The following is a 16,978-nucleotide window of genomic DNA, read 5'->3' as shown; positions in this document are numbered from 1 at the left end:
TGCTGTCATTTGTGTGCCAGTACTCTTAACTTAAACCAGTTTTTAAGGCTGAAATACCTTAGATTCACATCTCTGTGGATGTCTCCTCACTATTACCAGCGAGTGCTGTATATGATGCTTTTTTCCACACTGGATCTTGTTCCCAGTGTGTCCCTTAAAGGCATAAGTCATCAACAGCTTAGAAAACACAATCAGCACATCAGAAATGGTAATGTTTGGTTATAATAAGAATAGCCAGATAACTAAAAAGGTATTTTTTTAATTAATCAAATGAATCAATAGTTGACTGCATGGACAAATTACTTGCTCTATTTGCTTAACTGTTTTCCCTTTTTAAATAAATTTCCTTCTGGTTTGATAAAAGAAGAGCAGCTTATGGAAAGCCTGGATAGATGCATGTCTATGTCAGCACAAGGGAAAGTACAGATATTTAGGACTGGGAGAAGAGGAAGGGAGGAAATGAAATTTTGCTTCCCATTGACTGACTGTTCTTACATAAGAGCTGTTTCCTCTCTGAAGGAGGAGGGCATGTCCTTGAAGGAAGGGTGTTTCTTTTTGTTTTTGTTTGAACTTCTTTTGAAGTATTTCTTTAGATTATAAAATATGTTTTAAATGAAAGAAGAAATCTGGAAGAAATTTTGAAAAATTCTGTGAAGAAAGGTGTAATTGTGCAGATTTGTCAGAATGATCTCATGGATTCCAGCTTTGTTTACTTTTAGGGCATCTTCTTTTAAGATAATCCCTGCTGAGTTACTTCTCAAGACACTGCCAGGAAGGGCATGTTGGAATTAAGTTGAATATTTTCTGTAATGGGTGAGATATTTGGGTTGGGAATTAGTAGTTTTAATTCTGTAATAGTTGCCTGGGTAATATATGGTTGTCATCACTTGAAACAGATGCTGCTTCTGTAGAATGATAAAGAACAATGAAATGTCTTCCAAGTGTGCTACTGTATTCTTTGATCAATCAAATTAGTCTTGATTTCCTGGTGATATCCTGATATTCTTACTTTCCAGCTTATTTCAGTGTCTCCTGTGCCCTCTCTGCAATGCAAAGCAGCCACTGGTGGTTTAGAACCTTCCATTGTACAACAGGGCACATTGCTTTGCCTGGTTTGGAATCAGCTGAGTGCCTCAACCTTCTTGGCCTTTTCCTCATGCCCCATTTCAGTGGCTGTGCCTTCTGATGAGCTGTTGGGTTGAAGTTGAGTTTGAGGGTCCTTTTGCCACTCTGTGCTGTGCCAAGGCTTGAGCCTCCCCAGCACCAAGGAGAACATTGGTCAGCTCCTCTGCCATCTCATAGATGTGTTGAGGAGGCCAGAGCATTGCAGCTCGCCCTCTCAGGGCAGGAAGATTGGCTCTCTTGTTCTTCAGAGTTCTAATTAGTGACAGAACTGTGCATGTGGGAGCTGCAGCAGCCAGATAGTGCCCCCACTTTTGGGGTGCTGGGGTTCAACAGCAGCAGTGTGGTCTATGCTAGTAGCTCATTGGAAATAAAGATGTCTAGAGATGTGCAGAGCATTTGCTTCTGTGCTCATCAGAGAGACTGATCACCAGTGGAGCTTTTCCTGGTTTGGTAATTACTCTTGTTTGGACTCTACACAGGGAGCACAGTAATATTTGGCTTCTAAAATGATGATTTGACATAGCTACTTATTTCTTTTACAAGTGTTTTATAGTGATCTGCTGTATATTTATGTAGCCTGGGAATGTATCCATAATTTATCCATTGTAATGGATAATATTTATTAATGGAAGACTTTGACCAACAAAAAAAAAAAAAAGGCAAATAAAACTAAATTGGGGGGAGTTTCCTCTCTTTTTTCCCCCTCCTCTTTTTTTAAGGAAATGTCAAACTGCTTTTTTCTGTTTGAGCTGCTACTCAGTGTAAGAGAAGTTAAAAAATTTATAATATTTTGAAAATAATTGTTCTCTGGAGTATTAATTCTGTCTGGTCTACTGCAGCTAATACTTGCAGGATAGTGGAAATATGAATTATATGGTATTTTGCTTTCCTGAAGTAAAAACTTAAGTGTGTGTGCATGTAGGAAGTTTTCCCAGCTCCTTAAAACAGATGGGGGTTTATTTTTGAACATGAAGATTTTAATAAAAGAATCTTAGAGTCTTTCCCAACCTGGGGTAGGTGTCACAGGTGTGGGTTTGTAAAGTCCTGGTGAGAGGCCATTAGATGTGCTGGGCTGTGGAGTTATTAAAATCAATTTTCTGCATATAGGGAGGTAGAGTTATGGATGGTGGTATTAAAGATATTTTTGTTGAGTCCTAATTTGTTGTCTCTCGGTCTCAATTTCATTATGTACCTTATTAATTGATTAATTCCCCTGCAGTTTTTTTCATCAGTAAGAATGAATAGAGTACTAGCCATGATATGTACACTTCTGCTTTTGTATTAACCAAATAGTGAACTAAAACAATATGCAAAACTGTCATTTAGGGGCTGGTTTATTATTGTAACCTTAAATGTTCCTTTCAGTTCAATTATAATTTTGGATACATTTCATTATTAAAGGGTTTTAATTGTAGGAATTCTGTTTGTATTGTGAAAGTATTAATTATGATGTTTTATTTGGGTTGGTTCAGTTCTTGGTTGTTCAATAGTGAGTATCATGTTTTAACTGAATGGAAGTTGGCATTAAGCGCCTTAATCTCTTCTGTACTGAGCTCATTGGAGGAATTTGGCTCAGTATTTCTTTTGTTTACATGTATTTTGAAACTGCCCCTATGCAAGTATTTCAAAGATTAAGGCTTTTTTTTAGGGCAAATCAAAGTATTAGGATTGTGGCTTATATTAACATTTTTCTCCTTGATATATCTTCCTAAGATTAGTGAAAATTAAAGTTTAGATTTAATAGATTCATAGTGATATACCAGCTATTTACCTTTACATTTAAATTTGCTGTATTTATTTTGTAAATATGAACTTAAGTGAACTATATAATACAGGTGAATTTTTGTAAAGCTATATTAGAATTTCCTTACTGAGTTTTTAGGAAGCCTTAAACAGAATGGATAAGGAATTCAGTACCTTGTGATTGAGTAAAATATTCTTTTACAGATATTTTTTTAAGTGATTGGCCTGTGATTTGTTAGAACAGCCAAATACAAAAATCTGTTATGTGTTATTTTGGCTTGGCAGAAATAATGCAAAGAACTGTCAAATGCAAAGAGTAAGCAGAAGCTGTAATTTCCTTTTTACCACTGAAGAATAGATTTGGCTGGGTTAGGCCTTCAATGCTAATCTATCTCTGTGTGGCCAAACAGATTTTTGGAACCTTTTTGTAGTGCATTTATTTTCTCTTCTCTTCAAGCCAAATGTTACAAGGTTGTATGTTTTTTGGCACATCCAGGATGGGGATGTGAAAAAAGTTAAAGAGAAGGAATTGAAATTAAGAACTCTGATCTAGACCATTTAAATTGAGATTGCCACCTGATGCAATTAGGTCATTGTTAGCAGTACTTGTATGTTCAACTGTGGCTTTTTTTTTTAACTTTGAAACTTGCTTTAATATTAAGAGTCACAGTTAAAATTCTTCAACAGTTCCACAAGAATATATTGCAGAATTTTACCACACTTTTATACCTTTCTGGTTAATTTAGTTTGGTGTGTAAATAATTTCAGTCTTCCTTCTACTTGTAAGCATGTTTTTCACAGGAAGCACATTCTCTCTTATGATTTTAGTAGGTCCACACTCTTTAAGCCTTTTGTCTTAGCTAATGATTAGTAATGATTTCTGTCTTGAAGCATTAATTCGATGTATGCTGTAATATCCATTCCTTATTTGCCTGAACATGTTTGTTAGAATGTCTTCAGTATTTCAAAATGATGGGACAGACGTACTTGTGCTGTACTTGCTTCTTTCTGTAGCTTTTAATTCAGAACAAAGCATTTCAGTGCCTCTTTCTGCTCTGCTTTTCCCCTGTGCAGATGACAGCATCTCGGCTGCCAGCACCTCCGATGTCCAGGACCGTCTTTCAGCCCTGGAGCTCAGAGTGCAGCAGCAGGAAGATGAAATCACCGTGCTGAAAGCAGCCTTGGCTGACGTGCTCAGGCGTCTTGCTATCTCTGAAGACCATGTAGCTTCTGTGAGAAAATCAGCACCAAGTAAAGGTAAGCCCAAATTTGGTAAACTCTTCCTACAGTCAGGCTGTGTTATCATGTCAGAATGTTCTCCATTGTTTTTTCCCTTTTCTCTCTCATTTGGGAAGGCTGATCTATTTTGAGCTGGGAGGGGGTTAGGTTTATAATAGTGGTTTACATATATACGGCCAAGAGATATCTGAAATATGCTTATTAATCCTGTTGTTTGCTAACATTTTTACATTCTTGATACCCCTGAAAATTTTCCTTACTTCTTGCTAAAAGGTTCCTGTTTTAATTTCAATGGTGGAATGTTAACCTGCCACTGGAGGTTCTGGGGCTTATGGACAGTTTTGAGTCTTGGCTTTGACTTTTGCCTGGAAATTAGTCAACTAAAAGGGTTTATTAGAGATTATGTTTTCTTTTGCTCCTAAATTATAACAAAAACAAAAACCAAAATACATTGCCACCAAATAAGAAGGCTTTCTGAATGTAGTTAATTTTTGTTCCAGTACAGAGATAACTTAATAGATGTCATGTAAGAAATGACCATGTAGCAGCAATATCTCCTTTGGATAGTCACTTTGGTGGGAAACTTTTATATTGAAGCGCTGATATATGTAGGATTGTTTAAAAGTAAAGAAACTAGATACTTTATGAACTAATTTTTATATGCTTCTCCCTTTCCCCTACCCCCCCCCAATCCCCTATGGACATTTCATTTTGTGTTCTGGAGAAGTATTTGAATTGAGTTTTGGAACTTACTCCAACTTAAAGTTGTGTATTTGAAGAGAATTATGGCTGTGCACGTTTCTGGCATATATCAGGTCTCTGATTATATAAAAGATTAGGTTATAGTTGAAATTAATCACAGTTTTAATTCACCATAATTGCATGTAACCGCATCAAACCATGCAGCATAGAGATCTCTGGGCTCAATCCCTGTGTGAGTGTTGCAGTGCACCTATTACACCACTGTAACACTGAACTGAGACAAGCCTATGCTTGTTTGGGTGACTGCTTTATATAGGCTGAAAATGCTGAAAGTTTGATTTATTTTAGATATGACAGAGGGATCAAATTCCTTAATTAAGTGTTTTTGCAGTCTTTCTGCCAGATGGAAGGAAGTCATGATGCTAATTGACTTGGGCTCTGAATCGTGCCATTCTCTCTTGCTTGCTAAATGGTAGAGTGTTGTCATCTCTGCTTATAAATGCAGCTTTTATCTACCCAATTTACATGTCTGGTCTCATCAAGATTGAATCTTCTATTTCCAACTCTTTTTAAATATGGCTTTAGTAGATATTTTTACTAAATCACTCTGCTGTCTGCTGTCCATTATGAGAAAAAAAAATATCCAAGTGAAAAACTATGGGCAGAACATGTGCACCACAGTACCTTATTCTTGCTATTTAAATGCAGAGGAGCTGGGATATGAACAAACATGGCTAAAAACCTTTGCATTGGAGTTGTCTAACACCCAGCAAACTGTGTACAGGCAGGGCAATCTTCCTGTGCTCTGCAAAATGCCTTGGGGCTGTCTCCTTTCTAGGAGTCTCGGGACCATACTGAATTCTCTAGGTCCATTTGTCCCGTGAGAAAGTAACTAAGTATTTGTGGGAGGCAGAGCAGAGGAAGGGTGGAATGTCTTCAGTTTGGTTATATTATATCTCTACAAATGAATGGCAACAGCATGGAACTGTGAAGAAAGAGATGGGAACAGGGACAGATATGTCCATATATGATCTAATTCACTGAACTTAAATGAATTATGGCTAATTGACACTGTATTTAATTGGTGATGGATGTGTTCCCATTGTGTTCAGTTACACAGTACCACCAGACAACACATTAACTTCACTGTTAATCATGAAATCAGCTGTATATAGAATTCACAGAAGAAAATGCTTACATACAGAGACTGGAATTTTAAGAGACTAAAATTAGACTTGAAGCATAAACTTGGGATTCAAACAAGTTCATACATCACTTTTTGCAACACCCTAGGTTCTACTTTTGATGTCTATATTTTAAATTCTTTCAATGGCCAAAAAACTCTTGAAATATTTTAACAGAGATAAATGCATAATTTCTTTGAATAAGTAGGATTAGAAGATTATCTGAATTGCCATAAAAAATAATACTCAAAGAAGTAATTGTTAGATTTTCTTTGAAGTATTATGCATGCATATAACAGACTTACTTGTCAAGTCATGATTGCTGCAAAGGTAACTGTGTTCCTCCTAAACTCATTTTGTTGTTTGTGATCCTGTCAAGAATCTGGATTTCTGCATTACAATAATTGCACTTTCATGTAAAATATTATGGTTAAATTTTCTTAAAAAAAATGCCAAGGCTTTCGATCACAAAGTATTTTTCTCTGCAGCAGCCCTTAAATACATACTGACAAAAATAATGAGTAAAGAGAAGAGATGTGTATATATCCTTCTGAATGCATGGGGAGAGATGTGTTTAATCTAAAGTATGGCAACACAGTGAGAGAAATACTTTTAAAACAAACTGAACTTAACAAGAATAATAGTACCAGAAAACGCCATCCTGAGTCTTTCCATCAAACTAACCTAGTTTGAAGGGTGGCTCTTCTACTTATTGCTGAAATGAGTTTTCTAAAACCTCTCCATTTTTTTTCTTGTTGCCACCTAAGCAGTGTCTTTGAGGACACTTTTTTGAGGATACATTGGCTAAAAATAAGTATTGTGAGCAGACAGTGAATCATACTGAAAGGGACAAATCCATCCTGATCATTTTTCACTTATTTTTCTTACTCTGAAGTTGATAACTTGGCTTAGTGAAAAAAGTGGTCTCTTCATCCTTTGTCTAGTTTGTCTGCATGGTACCTCTGGTGATCTAACTCTGTTCTTAATTTCCTTTATTTTAGATTGACAGATTGAAACAGTAGCTGAAGATAAAGTTTTTGCATTATCCTTTAAATCTTTATTTTTCTTTTTCCCCCTTCATTTCTGTCACATGCTTATTTTGAGCTTAGTCCAAGTCTCCAGCGAAAAAATTCACATGGTCAGGATAGATTTTTATTTCTAGCTCATGGGCTTTCTCTCAGGAGGCATGTACCTAGGGTCTCAGAAGCAAATGGCTCTTCATTCAGGGATTTGTGAACTGTAGAAGATAAGATAAAGGGTGTGGTTTTTTAGGCACCTGAGTGTCTCATAGTAGTAAATCATGTAGTGGAGATACTGTATAAGGAAAATACCTCTAGTAGAGATTGCAGCAGGGTTAGCACTTGTCTGTATTGCACAGTGAAAAGCAGGCTGGGAGTGTTTGCACATAACTTCCCAATGTAAAGTTAATCAAAATTGAGTAAATCTTTTCCAATATAAAAAGATTGTGATAGTGTTTCTCCTTCTCCGCACCCAGCTAAGAATAACTATACAAAGGAGATATTACCAGGTCCAAAGATAGTGTTGAGGGTTAGAAATGAGAAAAAGCTTGGTAAAGAATCCTGTCCCCAGCAGCTATGGGGCTTGTAGGGATCATAGTGTGGGGGTGAGTTTATGGGTTTCATTTCTTTTCTTTCTCTCTTTCTTTTCTTTTTAAATAGATGGCTTGGGGAGAAGAATTTCTTTGGTGGGAAATTATTTGCATTTGGCAGCTCTGCACTCTGTCACCACATGCCTCTGCTGTTGATGCATGATTGATGCTGTTAGCATTCACAAAAAGTTCCAAAAACAAAGATTACCTGGACACTGAAGAAAAAGAAAGCATAAAGCAGTCTGGTACTTGTGGCTGCCAGCAAGATAGATTGGCTCACAGCTGGTGCCTGGTAAACCTATTAACATCTTCCAGGGTGTCAAAATGTGTGTAACGGGAGAATTTATCCCTCAGGCTCTGGGTGTGCAGACAAGTTTGTGGCACACTATGGCACTAGTGAAATATCTCAGATTAATCATTTCACTGGAGTATGAGCCTGTGCCTGAAAAAGTACATCTGATGTCTGCCTGTAGAGAAACAAAGAGTTCGTGTCCTTTTTCTGGACTCAGAAATAATGAAGGGACTTGACAAAGGTTAAACCTTTGGAAGAATATTTCCTATTGCTTGGACAGGAATCAGTATTAAATAACCCATATGCAAATTCAGCTCACAAAGTGAAATTGGAATAGTGGATGGCAGTTTGCAGAGAGAGTTTCCCATGAGATGAAGAGTAGCAAACCAAGAGGCATTTTATTTTACTTACAGCAGTGATTTTAGGGACCTGGAAAAGCAGGTATGTACTGGAAATGCAGTTGGTAGGGATTTTTTTACTTATTTTTTTCTTTGTGCAGTGGGCTTTTATAAGAGGAGCCCATTGAGTTTTCCTTCTTTTCCTGCTCACTTCTCTTGTATGAAATTGTATGTCTTATCAAAGTCCATCTCATCTCATTCATGGTGAGCAAAGTATTTCAGATGTAATTTTTACCTTATTTCAACAATGGTTTCATTTTACTAACATTAAGTAATTTAGTTTTATGTTAACAAAATTGACTTCAGGTGTTCAGCAAGCTTCATTAATGAAAGCATAAGACAGATTTGAGTTTTGTTTTTTTTAAGTCTTTACACTATTCAATAAACAGAGTTGTTCTAATAACTGAGTATGTGTTTATGTTGTCTAATCAGTAAATGCTAAAGAAACAGAAAATAGAAGTGTAAATAGGAAAATGCTTTTGGTAGCGGTAGGATACAGGTTCTTATCCACAATATTAAACTAACTTGGCAAGCTAGTATATGGGTCATTTTACTCATGGGAAAAGTCCTATTGAAGTCTGCAGGCTGCATGCTCACATAACAAATAATGATACTCTTGAGGTCTTAATGCATTTCCCAGGTATTGGTTTTAGTACCATCTGTTCTTTTTGCATGTCTTACAATTTTTTCCTATCTTCTGCTCTGACTTACTGTATATTTTATTTTTTTCTGTTACACTTACTGTTCTGATGTTCTTCATATATTTTTCTTTATTTAAATAATTTGGATCTAGAGGGCATTAACGAACTAAGGGTTACTAACCGGCTTAACCAAGTTTAGGATGGAGAAGTGAAGGACAAAGTTCAGAGGTTTTTTTGTAAGTTCTGTAACATAATCTTGTTCATTGTAGAGGCATATTTTTGGTTGTGGTGATAAGTATCCTTATTCTTTTTCCATATGCTTCTTACAGTTTTGGGTATGTTTTGTGCATCTGTATACTTCTTTTATAACAGTGTAAGTAAATTTCCTTGAGTGGTAGGTACTCTGCTGTTCTCCATAATCAAACTAAGAATTGTAATGTTGGAAGAGTTCAGTGTTGCTACTAACTTTTTCAAATGAAAACTTATTTCTGACACTTAAGTAGCTTTTTCATCACTTGTTTGCCAGAGTATATCAAATTGTTTCAAATTACCATAGTTAAATTTTATTTCCTCCACTTAGAATTAGGCCATTTGCCAGTTGGTTGAGCATGTAGATGGTGCCTCTGGGAAAGTATGGCAAAATAAGATAGAAGGGAGAAGGGAAAGAGCTGTGTGATTTGAATAAGCAATTGGCCAAACAAGTCTTTCAGTTTTCTGTAGTGTTTTAAAGTGCCTGCCCAAAGGACAGAGACGTGGCTCCCCTAACATCTGAAAAATTAGTTTTCTATCCCTATGAGGGTCATTTAAAGTTAGAAATGTGTGGGTTAAGTCACTATTCATAAAAATCTAAAAATAAATATTTAATTACTCTTAATATCTAAGTTAGTTTATCTCCCTACTAGGAGAGATGCCCTTGGAACTCAGGTTGTTTATGCATTAGCTATACACTCTCAAACTGTTGCTTATCAACATGCCTCTATTTGGGTAGTTCTTTTCCTTTTAATAGGAAATGACAAATAATGTATGTTTAATAGCTGTCTGTTGAAAACTGTGAAATTTGTTTTCAATTAAAAAAATACAAAAAGAATGTTTATTTTTTTAGCTAGTTGTAATTACTGTAATAAAGTTTGTTGAAACTTAGTTGTTTTAAAATTTGATTATTAAACAAGAAGCAGCATAACCCATAGGTAGTGATCTGAACTATTTATCCTGATTTGTTTTTGTGTTATTTGAGACCTATTGGCTCACCCTGACCTGTCTTCATGTGATAGAAGAGGAGGACACTTTTTCAACCTAAGAAGCTTTAATCAAAATTTGACTCTTAGTATGTAAGTGAAGTAGTTGAATAAAACAGAATGCTGAAGAAAATATTTCCCTACCCTTCAGAATGCAGCACTCTCTTTGAAGAGAGTTTTAGGGCTCCCAGGCTGTTTCTTTGCCAGCATCTTCCATGGACTGAGGGACTTGACATCCTTTGAAAGTCTGGAAACAGAGCCATGACTAGAATTAGCTGCTTTTATACAATTCATTGTAGCACCTTCAACTAAGTCTGAGATTTGTCATAATTTCTATTGATTTTGATGTTGTTATGTTAGGAAGGAAGTGCAGATAAAATCTTATATTCCACTATACTTATAACTATTTCTGTCTGTTTTTCCACAGCTCACTCTGTGGGCTCTCTGGAGATTTACACACACTGTACACTTGTTGAGTAAGAGTACTAAATTGGTTTTCTGTCCTTTCAGGCAGAAAACCCCATGGCATGTAGTATATTTATAATCTAGAAGTCTTTGTCATGTTTTGCTGAAAGTGAAGTAGTTTAAGATTGTTGAAGGATTTGATATTTGATATCGCCTTAATAGGGAAAAAAAAAGAAAAATCTTCCTTAAAAAAATCAATTTTTTTTTTTTTTTTTTATGGTAAGGTGTCATTTCTTGAGCTTTTTCTTTTAAATCCACTTGAATTAAGTGCCCAGAGAAGTAACTTTAATGTAGCTGCAGCTACTTACTTTAAATTGAAATTACCTGAAGAAGAGAAACAAGTGTTCGGCTTTTCCTTGTAAGAAAGGCTGTTTAGAACATTATTTTACAGAAAGTTTGTCAGAATATTAGCAAATACAAAGATATTGAGGAAATTGTTCCATCAAATATATTTGATAACAGAATCAACTACATTTTAACATAAAATATTCTAAGTTTTGTGTCTGGGAGGAAAAGTGAATTACTAATTGATTCTCAGCTCCAGCACCTTGTATGTTTGGAGGGAAATGCTATCATGTTATCACAGGACACACATTTTCAAACTTACCACTCTCTCTAACAGCTTGGTTTCATTTTTTTCCCAGTAAGCTAATCAAGGCTGATAAAGAATTGGAAATAGATTTTTGGTTTATTGTGGTCTGGTTTTTCTAACCCTACTTATCTTTCATTCACACATTTGTGTACTTGACAGATGTTAATAAAATGTTTCTTTTGAACTCTACAGATACTATTCTATGAAAATTATCAGAACAGAGATGAATCCTTTTTAGAAAAGACATTTTTACCACTTTGATCTCTGACAATTTGGCTTTAATCCTGATCACCATACACTGCCTTTCATTCTGCTTTCAGTTTATATCTGGCTTTTGTTCCAAACTAGCAGATAAAGTTAAGTGCTACTCAGTCTGAAAAATTTCAGACTGCTTATGCTAGCAGGTGGTGAATGACATGACATTGGCAGAGGTGTGCAGCCCGGTGCTGGGAGAGCTCAATTGTTTCAGTGTATTGATCTAGAATTTGTGTTCTCCTGTGCCACTTCATTATTTCCAGGTCTCTGAAGCAAAAGCACTTGACTACTATGAAGGATTATCTCTGCAGTGGAGAAGGTTAGAGTGTTGTTAATTTTTGACATCTTTTGACCTCAGAGATGACCTGGTTAAAAGTCATTAAGAGATGTGTGGTTTGGACTGGTGGGTCTACTTCCTTGGACTTCTGACCCAGCTGGGAAGATCCTTGTTGTGTGTCTCTGTCAGTGGCCAGGTTTCACTGCGTGGCATGTGCACAGGACCTAAAACTTGCCTTTCCTTTTCATTATTTAAAATATAAATGCATTTAATTTACTTATAATTGCAGATGATTAATTGAATTTATTTCATCCCTTTGAAAGTAGGTATTCCAAAGTCACTTTTGACTACCTAGTAAACATGCAATATATGGAGAATTTGGAAGAAGTTTTGTTTCTTAAGGGCGTTGAGTGTGGGGTTTTGGGATATTTGTTTGTTGGGGAGTTTTTTGCTGTTTTTTTTGCTTTTTCACATTTTATTGCACATTGAGTTTTGCACACTAACCAAGATTTTGTTCTGGAGTGTAAGAAAGCCTGATGTATTTTTGACACTTGAAAAAAATTGTCACTGCAGTTTTTAATCTGGGTTATGTTTAATTGTCAGTCATTTTGCAAAAGTAGTTTTTATTTCAATTCAAAAATCTTAATCTCAAATATGATTTTGTATGTCACTTGTTGACATTTGGAAGTACTTTGCCAATCTATCATCAATGCCCACCTTACTGGAAAACAATTCCAAAGCTGCTGTCTGGATCCCTTTTTTATTGTCACTGTGTTCATCATTGCATGGAACAGTGCATATTCCTGTCATGAGTATACACTGATGTAGTTTTATTTTTAATCAGTTTTGTCCCTAGACATAAGCAGGAACCAACGCTTTCCATACCTAGTCGGGGGAATTATTCTAGATGTAGCAAATAAAAGAAATAGCAGTGTGCTCCTTCCACTCTGAGAGTGTGTTCCCCATCTTAGTAAGTCCTCTGCCCTGTCTGTAGCCCTGTTGTGCTTTACACATCCCACTGGGTGCTCACCCACTGTGCTGGGAATTACTGCTGATTGTCCTGATTCATGTTTCTGGAAAACCATGCTAAGCTGGTTGGAGAGACATTAATCTATTACAATGAGCAGACAGAGATGCTAAGGTCATATATAGTTCAAGAGTGAATCATAGACCGTGATATTATGCCTCTCCACAAAGAAAATGACTTTATCACTGAAGCTAATTTATAGGCTTCTACAGTAAATGTGCTTCCGAAGCTCATGTGCTTTTGTTCTTTCGTCTGAGTTACATGGGGTAAAAAAAAAATATCTTGAACTTCAGAGGTTTTGTGCAGTATACTAAAACAAATTTTGTCTTCCAAATGTTTATGTTGCAAATGAAACAGTCTCTGAAAAGTACTGCTTGGAAGGAATCATACCAAATTGATTTATACAGAATTTAGGAAGAACAATGATCTTTGAAGTGTTTCTGGATTTTAAGTGTGTCTTTACTTCAGACTTCCTTTATTCTAATTTCTGCCTGGGATATTCCACATGATCCTTTTGGCTTTCCTGATCTGAATTTCAGATGTGATCACATGCTGCTTGGTGCATTTGAAGCACTGTTCGGTTTGTGTAGGCCAGCCCATTTCTGCATTCATCCAAATAGTTTTGAGATATAATATTCCCTTGATGGGTATCTCTTGTATATTATATGGTAGTTTAAAATAAGAATCAATTTGCCTCTCAACCTGCTTGAAAGAGCATCTGTGTGAGTTTGTCTTCTGTGCACAGATCTGTCGATTCTCCCCAACTGCTCTTTTACTCATCGCTTTTATCTTCAATGTGTGGCCTCATGCCTTATCTATCTCACACTATTTGAAGCCTACCGTGAACACAGACCTGTTATTTTTCTGTCAGTCGTGTCCTCTGTGTTTGTTGCTGAAGTCAGAGTGACAGCCCTATGAGAGACAACAGAAATTTGCTGTCTGTTAACTGGGCATGTGATACAGAGGGCCTCAAAAGTGACCACTGATTTTTGGATGCTTAATGTGAGATTAGCCCAGAGATCTTTCTCAGGGGATTTATACTTCAGAAGGGAAAAGTACAAGTCTAGCACTTTAAAAGAGGAAGGGGCAAAATTCTTCTTCAATACCTTGGAAATAAAACAGGCACACAAAAAGAGAGATGCAGTTAATGGGAAAAGACGAAACATCAGGTTTGAGTAAAATGCCTTGTATTTCACTGGCATTCTGTGGAAGAATCAGGTCTGGGAGCTAATTGCCAGGCTAGTGTTCAGCTCTGAAAATAGAAGAGCCTTTTATCCCCCTTGTCTTCCTTGCAATCCCCTCCCACATTCAGTGCATAGTTTTAAACTTCTGCAATGAGTGAAGTGGGCATCTGACTGACAACAGCCTTCTTCACATATACACTCTTGATTTGTCCCTGGGGAGAGTCTGTAATGTTCACTGGATGTGGCAGATGTTCTACACAGTGAGCAGTATCAGAAACTTAATAGCTGCACCATAGGGCATGTACTGAAAGGTATTTTAAGATGGAAGGGGCAGCTGAAATGAAACTGAAAATCTTGTTGTTTTTTTTAATCTTTAGAATCACAACCTTTAAATAACTTAATAATTATTTCATTATATCATATCACTAGAGGAACTGATTTCTATCACACATATTCTTGACTGCCTTTGGGTCCCAGGTTTCATGAATATATGTCACCACATGGTTATCCTGAATGCTCATGCTGCTGCTGTGTGATACCAGGTCCACAACTGAGAGCTTTTTGTTGTTCATGTGGACCTTTGGATATAGCTATAAAACCTAACATTCTTTAATGTTGCTTTTTCCTAGGTCAGCCAAGCCTCCGAGAAGCTATCTCAATGTCATGTATAACTAATGGGAGTACAGGAAGCAGGAAAACGAGCCACAGTTCATCCATTTCTATTGCCAGAAAAGAAACACTTTCATCTGCTGCAAAAAGGTATCCAAATTGTTATTAAAATTCAGATTTTTATATATTAAAAAAACCCAAAACCAGTCAGAGCAGGAGTTTGATTTTTGTCTCTGCACAACATTCAGCAGAGCTGCCTGAAGTCCAGTAAGGCACAAATAAGCTTTGGAGATTTACCATGTTGTTGGGCTGTGTACAGAAGAGTTTTAAAAAGAATTCAAAAATGGAGAGTATTTCTGTGGTGTGTAGTGTCTAAAATGAATTCTCACTAAGGGAATAGGAAAATGTATTTCCAGTACAAATGGAAAATTTTTCCTTCTGGTATTCATACGCGCTTTTGTTGGTTTTTTTGCTCCCCCCCTTCCTTCCCTCAAGGAAATTAAAGGGCAAAACTGACTTCATTGTCTGGAGTGTAAATAGTAGGCAATAGCAAAATAATTATGAGACAATAGTAAATTGTGTAAGATAAAGGTTTACATTTTTGGGTAGAAAATCTAAGCTAAAATATGACTACTTAGTCCTAATAAAAAATATCTGTATCAGATCTCAAATATGAAGCAATTACATTGCTTGAGTAATTTGAAAGTTAAATGAGCTAAGAACTAAATAGTCGTGATTTTCCTCCATGTAATACTATCAGCTTCATACAGTAAACGAAGTGTTTGCTTATACTGTTTTTTTCCATGGGTCTGTTAGACAGTGATTACATGGCTTCTTCAGCAGTAGGTTTTGTGCCTATTCTTGTTTGTTGTGAAGAACAAGCTGCCAGATATAGCCACGGGGCAGAGAATACTCTAATGTGTAACTGTGGTAAGTTATGTGAACAAATTCTTGGCCTCCGTAGAGTACTCTGGTAGCCACTCTGGTGGTTTATCTTCTACTGTGGATGTAAATATTGTGCTGTACAGCAAGACAGGGAAATTGTATACTTCAGGGAATAAAAATGCTGAAAGCAAATATAAACTGTATGAAAACAATCCATAAGAAGCTTTAGTGCCCTTTGGAATTCGGAAAGTGAGGGTAGTGCCCCACTCTTTGCTCTTCTCCTCTGTGTAGGATTACACATCTTCCTTTTTATTGAATTTTTACATTTACTTTTCAACAATAAATCAGTGATCAGTATATGTCTCTATCTGCTAGTGCAACAGGATCAGGGACAAAAGACATTCCTGCAGGAAGGTATTTCTTAGTTAGCACTTTTCCATTAATCTTAGCCCTGTGGCTCTTGGCACTTTGATGAGAGCCAGTCCGGTTCCCGTGGTGTTCAGCTTGCATTTGTGCTGAATCACCTGCTTGATTCATTGGCTGCTCAACACTTGCCTACATAAGAAGAGCAGAGTGGAGTGGCCGGCATCCCTTTCATCTGAGTTAAGGTCTTTAAAAGGAGACCTGGGTAGGCCAAAAGAGAAAACCTTCATATATGCAGAGGGCAGCTCTCCCTGGGCCCCTGAATAACTATCCAGGGGAGGTGTTGGTGGTTCCAGTGCAGCTGAAGACATGTGACTCCCTTCACAAACATATTTTAGAAAGGCCAAGGAAGGTTCTGTTTCCAGGAGTTCCTTTCACAGTCATGTCTTTATTAATTAAATTTGTTTTGTGTTTGGAAGAAACAAATTTGCCCTTTTGTAAAATGACCAGCTCAAGAAAGGGGAAAGGCAAGTAAATGTCAATAGTAGTCCCATCTGCTTCCAAAGGCAGAGAAACTATGTTTATTCCTAACACTTGTTGTGTTGAAAAGGAGGGAGACCAAAGCAGACTGGAATGTTTCACCCCACCTTGTCCAGGCTTTTCTTCAGGCTGAAGCTTGAACTGATGCAGCAGGTGGACAAGGTCATCTGTTGATGGAGAATTAACCTTTAGGTTCTAAACAGACTCCATAGCCTGCCTAGGGCTTCTCATGTTCTAAGTGTATGCAGCTATACATCTAGCCAAAATAACAGAAGGCCTACTTGTGTCTAAAGTAGATTCCCTACTGGAGTTGAATTTCTTTTATGAATGAGCAGTTTCATTTCCTGGACTGTTTAATCTTGTCCTGTGAACCTGAACATTGAGACCATGGATATATTCATCTACCTCAGTAACTCCACAGCAGCAGGATGTCTCATTTCAGCAGTGGCATGCTAAAATACCAGCAATCACTAAAATCAGAGCCCAGGAATGTTCCCTGAACAGCAGGTAGATACTGTCCCGTTAACAGAGGTGAAATCATGGATGTGTTGAGAAAATTCCAATCCTGTAGTTTGGAATGGAAACAGGTTTATAATATGTACAAATAAAAACC

General features: G+C 36.8%; 1 protein-coding gene across 7 annotated transcripts in view; it reads left to right on the top strand.

Moving 5' to 3' along the window:
- The window catches only part of EML4 (EMAP like 4), a 143,559-nt gene that overhangs the window by 73,385 nt on the left and 53,196 nt on the right, over nucleotides 1-16,978 (top strand). For all 7 annotated transcript variants that reach the window (XM_021547584.4, XM_085575973.1, XM_085575975.1 and 4 more), the window contains exons 2-3: nucleotides 3,943-4,125; nucleotides 14,598-14,727. In XM_021547584.4, coding sequence (XP_021403259.2) covers nucleotides 3,943-4,125; nucleotides 14,598-14,727 — 313 coding nt within the window. The remainder of the gene's footprint in view (nucleotides 1-3,942; nucleotides 4,126-14,597; nucleotides 14,728-16,978) is intronic.

The sequence above is a fragment of the Lonchura striata genome, chromosome 3 (assembly GCF_050655825.1).
Source record: "Lonchura striata isolate lonStrDom1 chromosome 3, ASM5065582v1, whole genome shotgun sequence".
In the NCBI taxonomy this organism is placed as follows: Eukaryota; Metazoa; Chordata; class Aves; order Passeriformes; family Estrildidae; genus Lonchura; species Lonchura striata.
The sequence above is the reverse complement of the archived record's forward strand: the minus strand, read 5'-3'. Positions and strand labels throughout refer to the sequence as shown.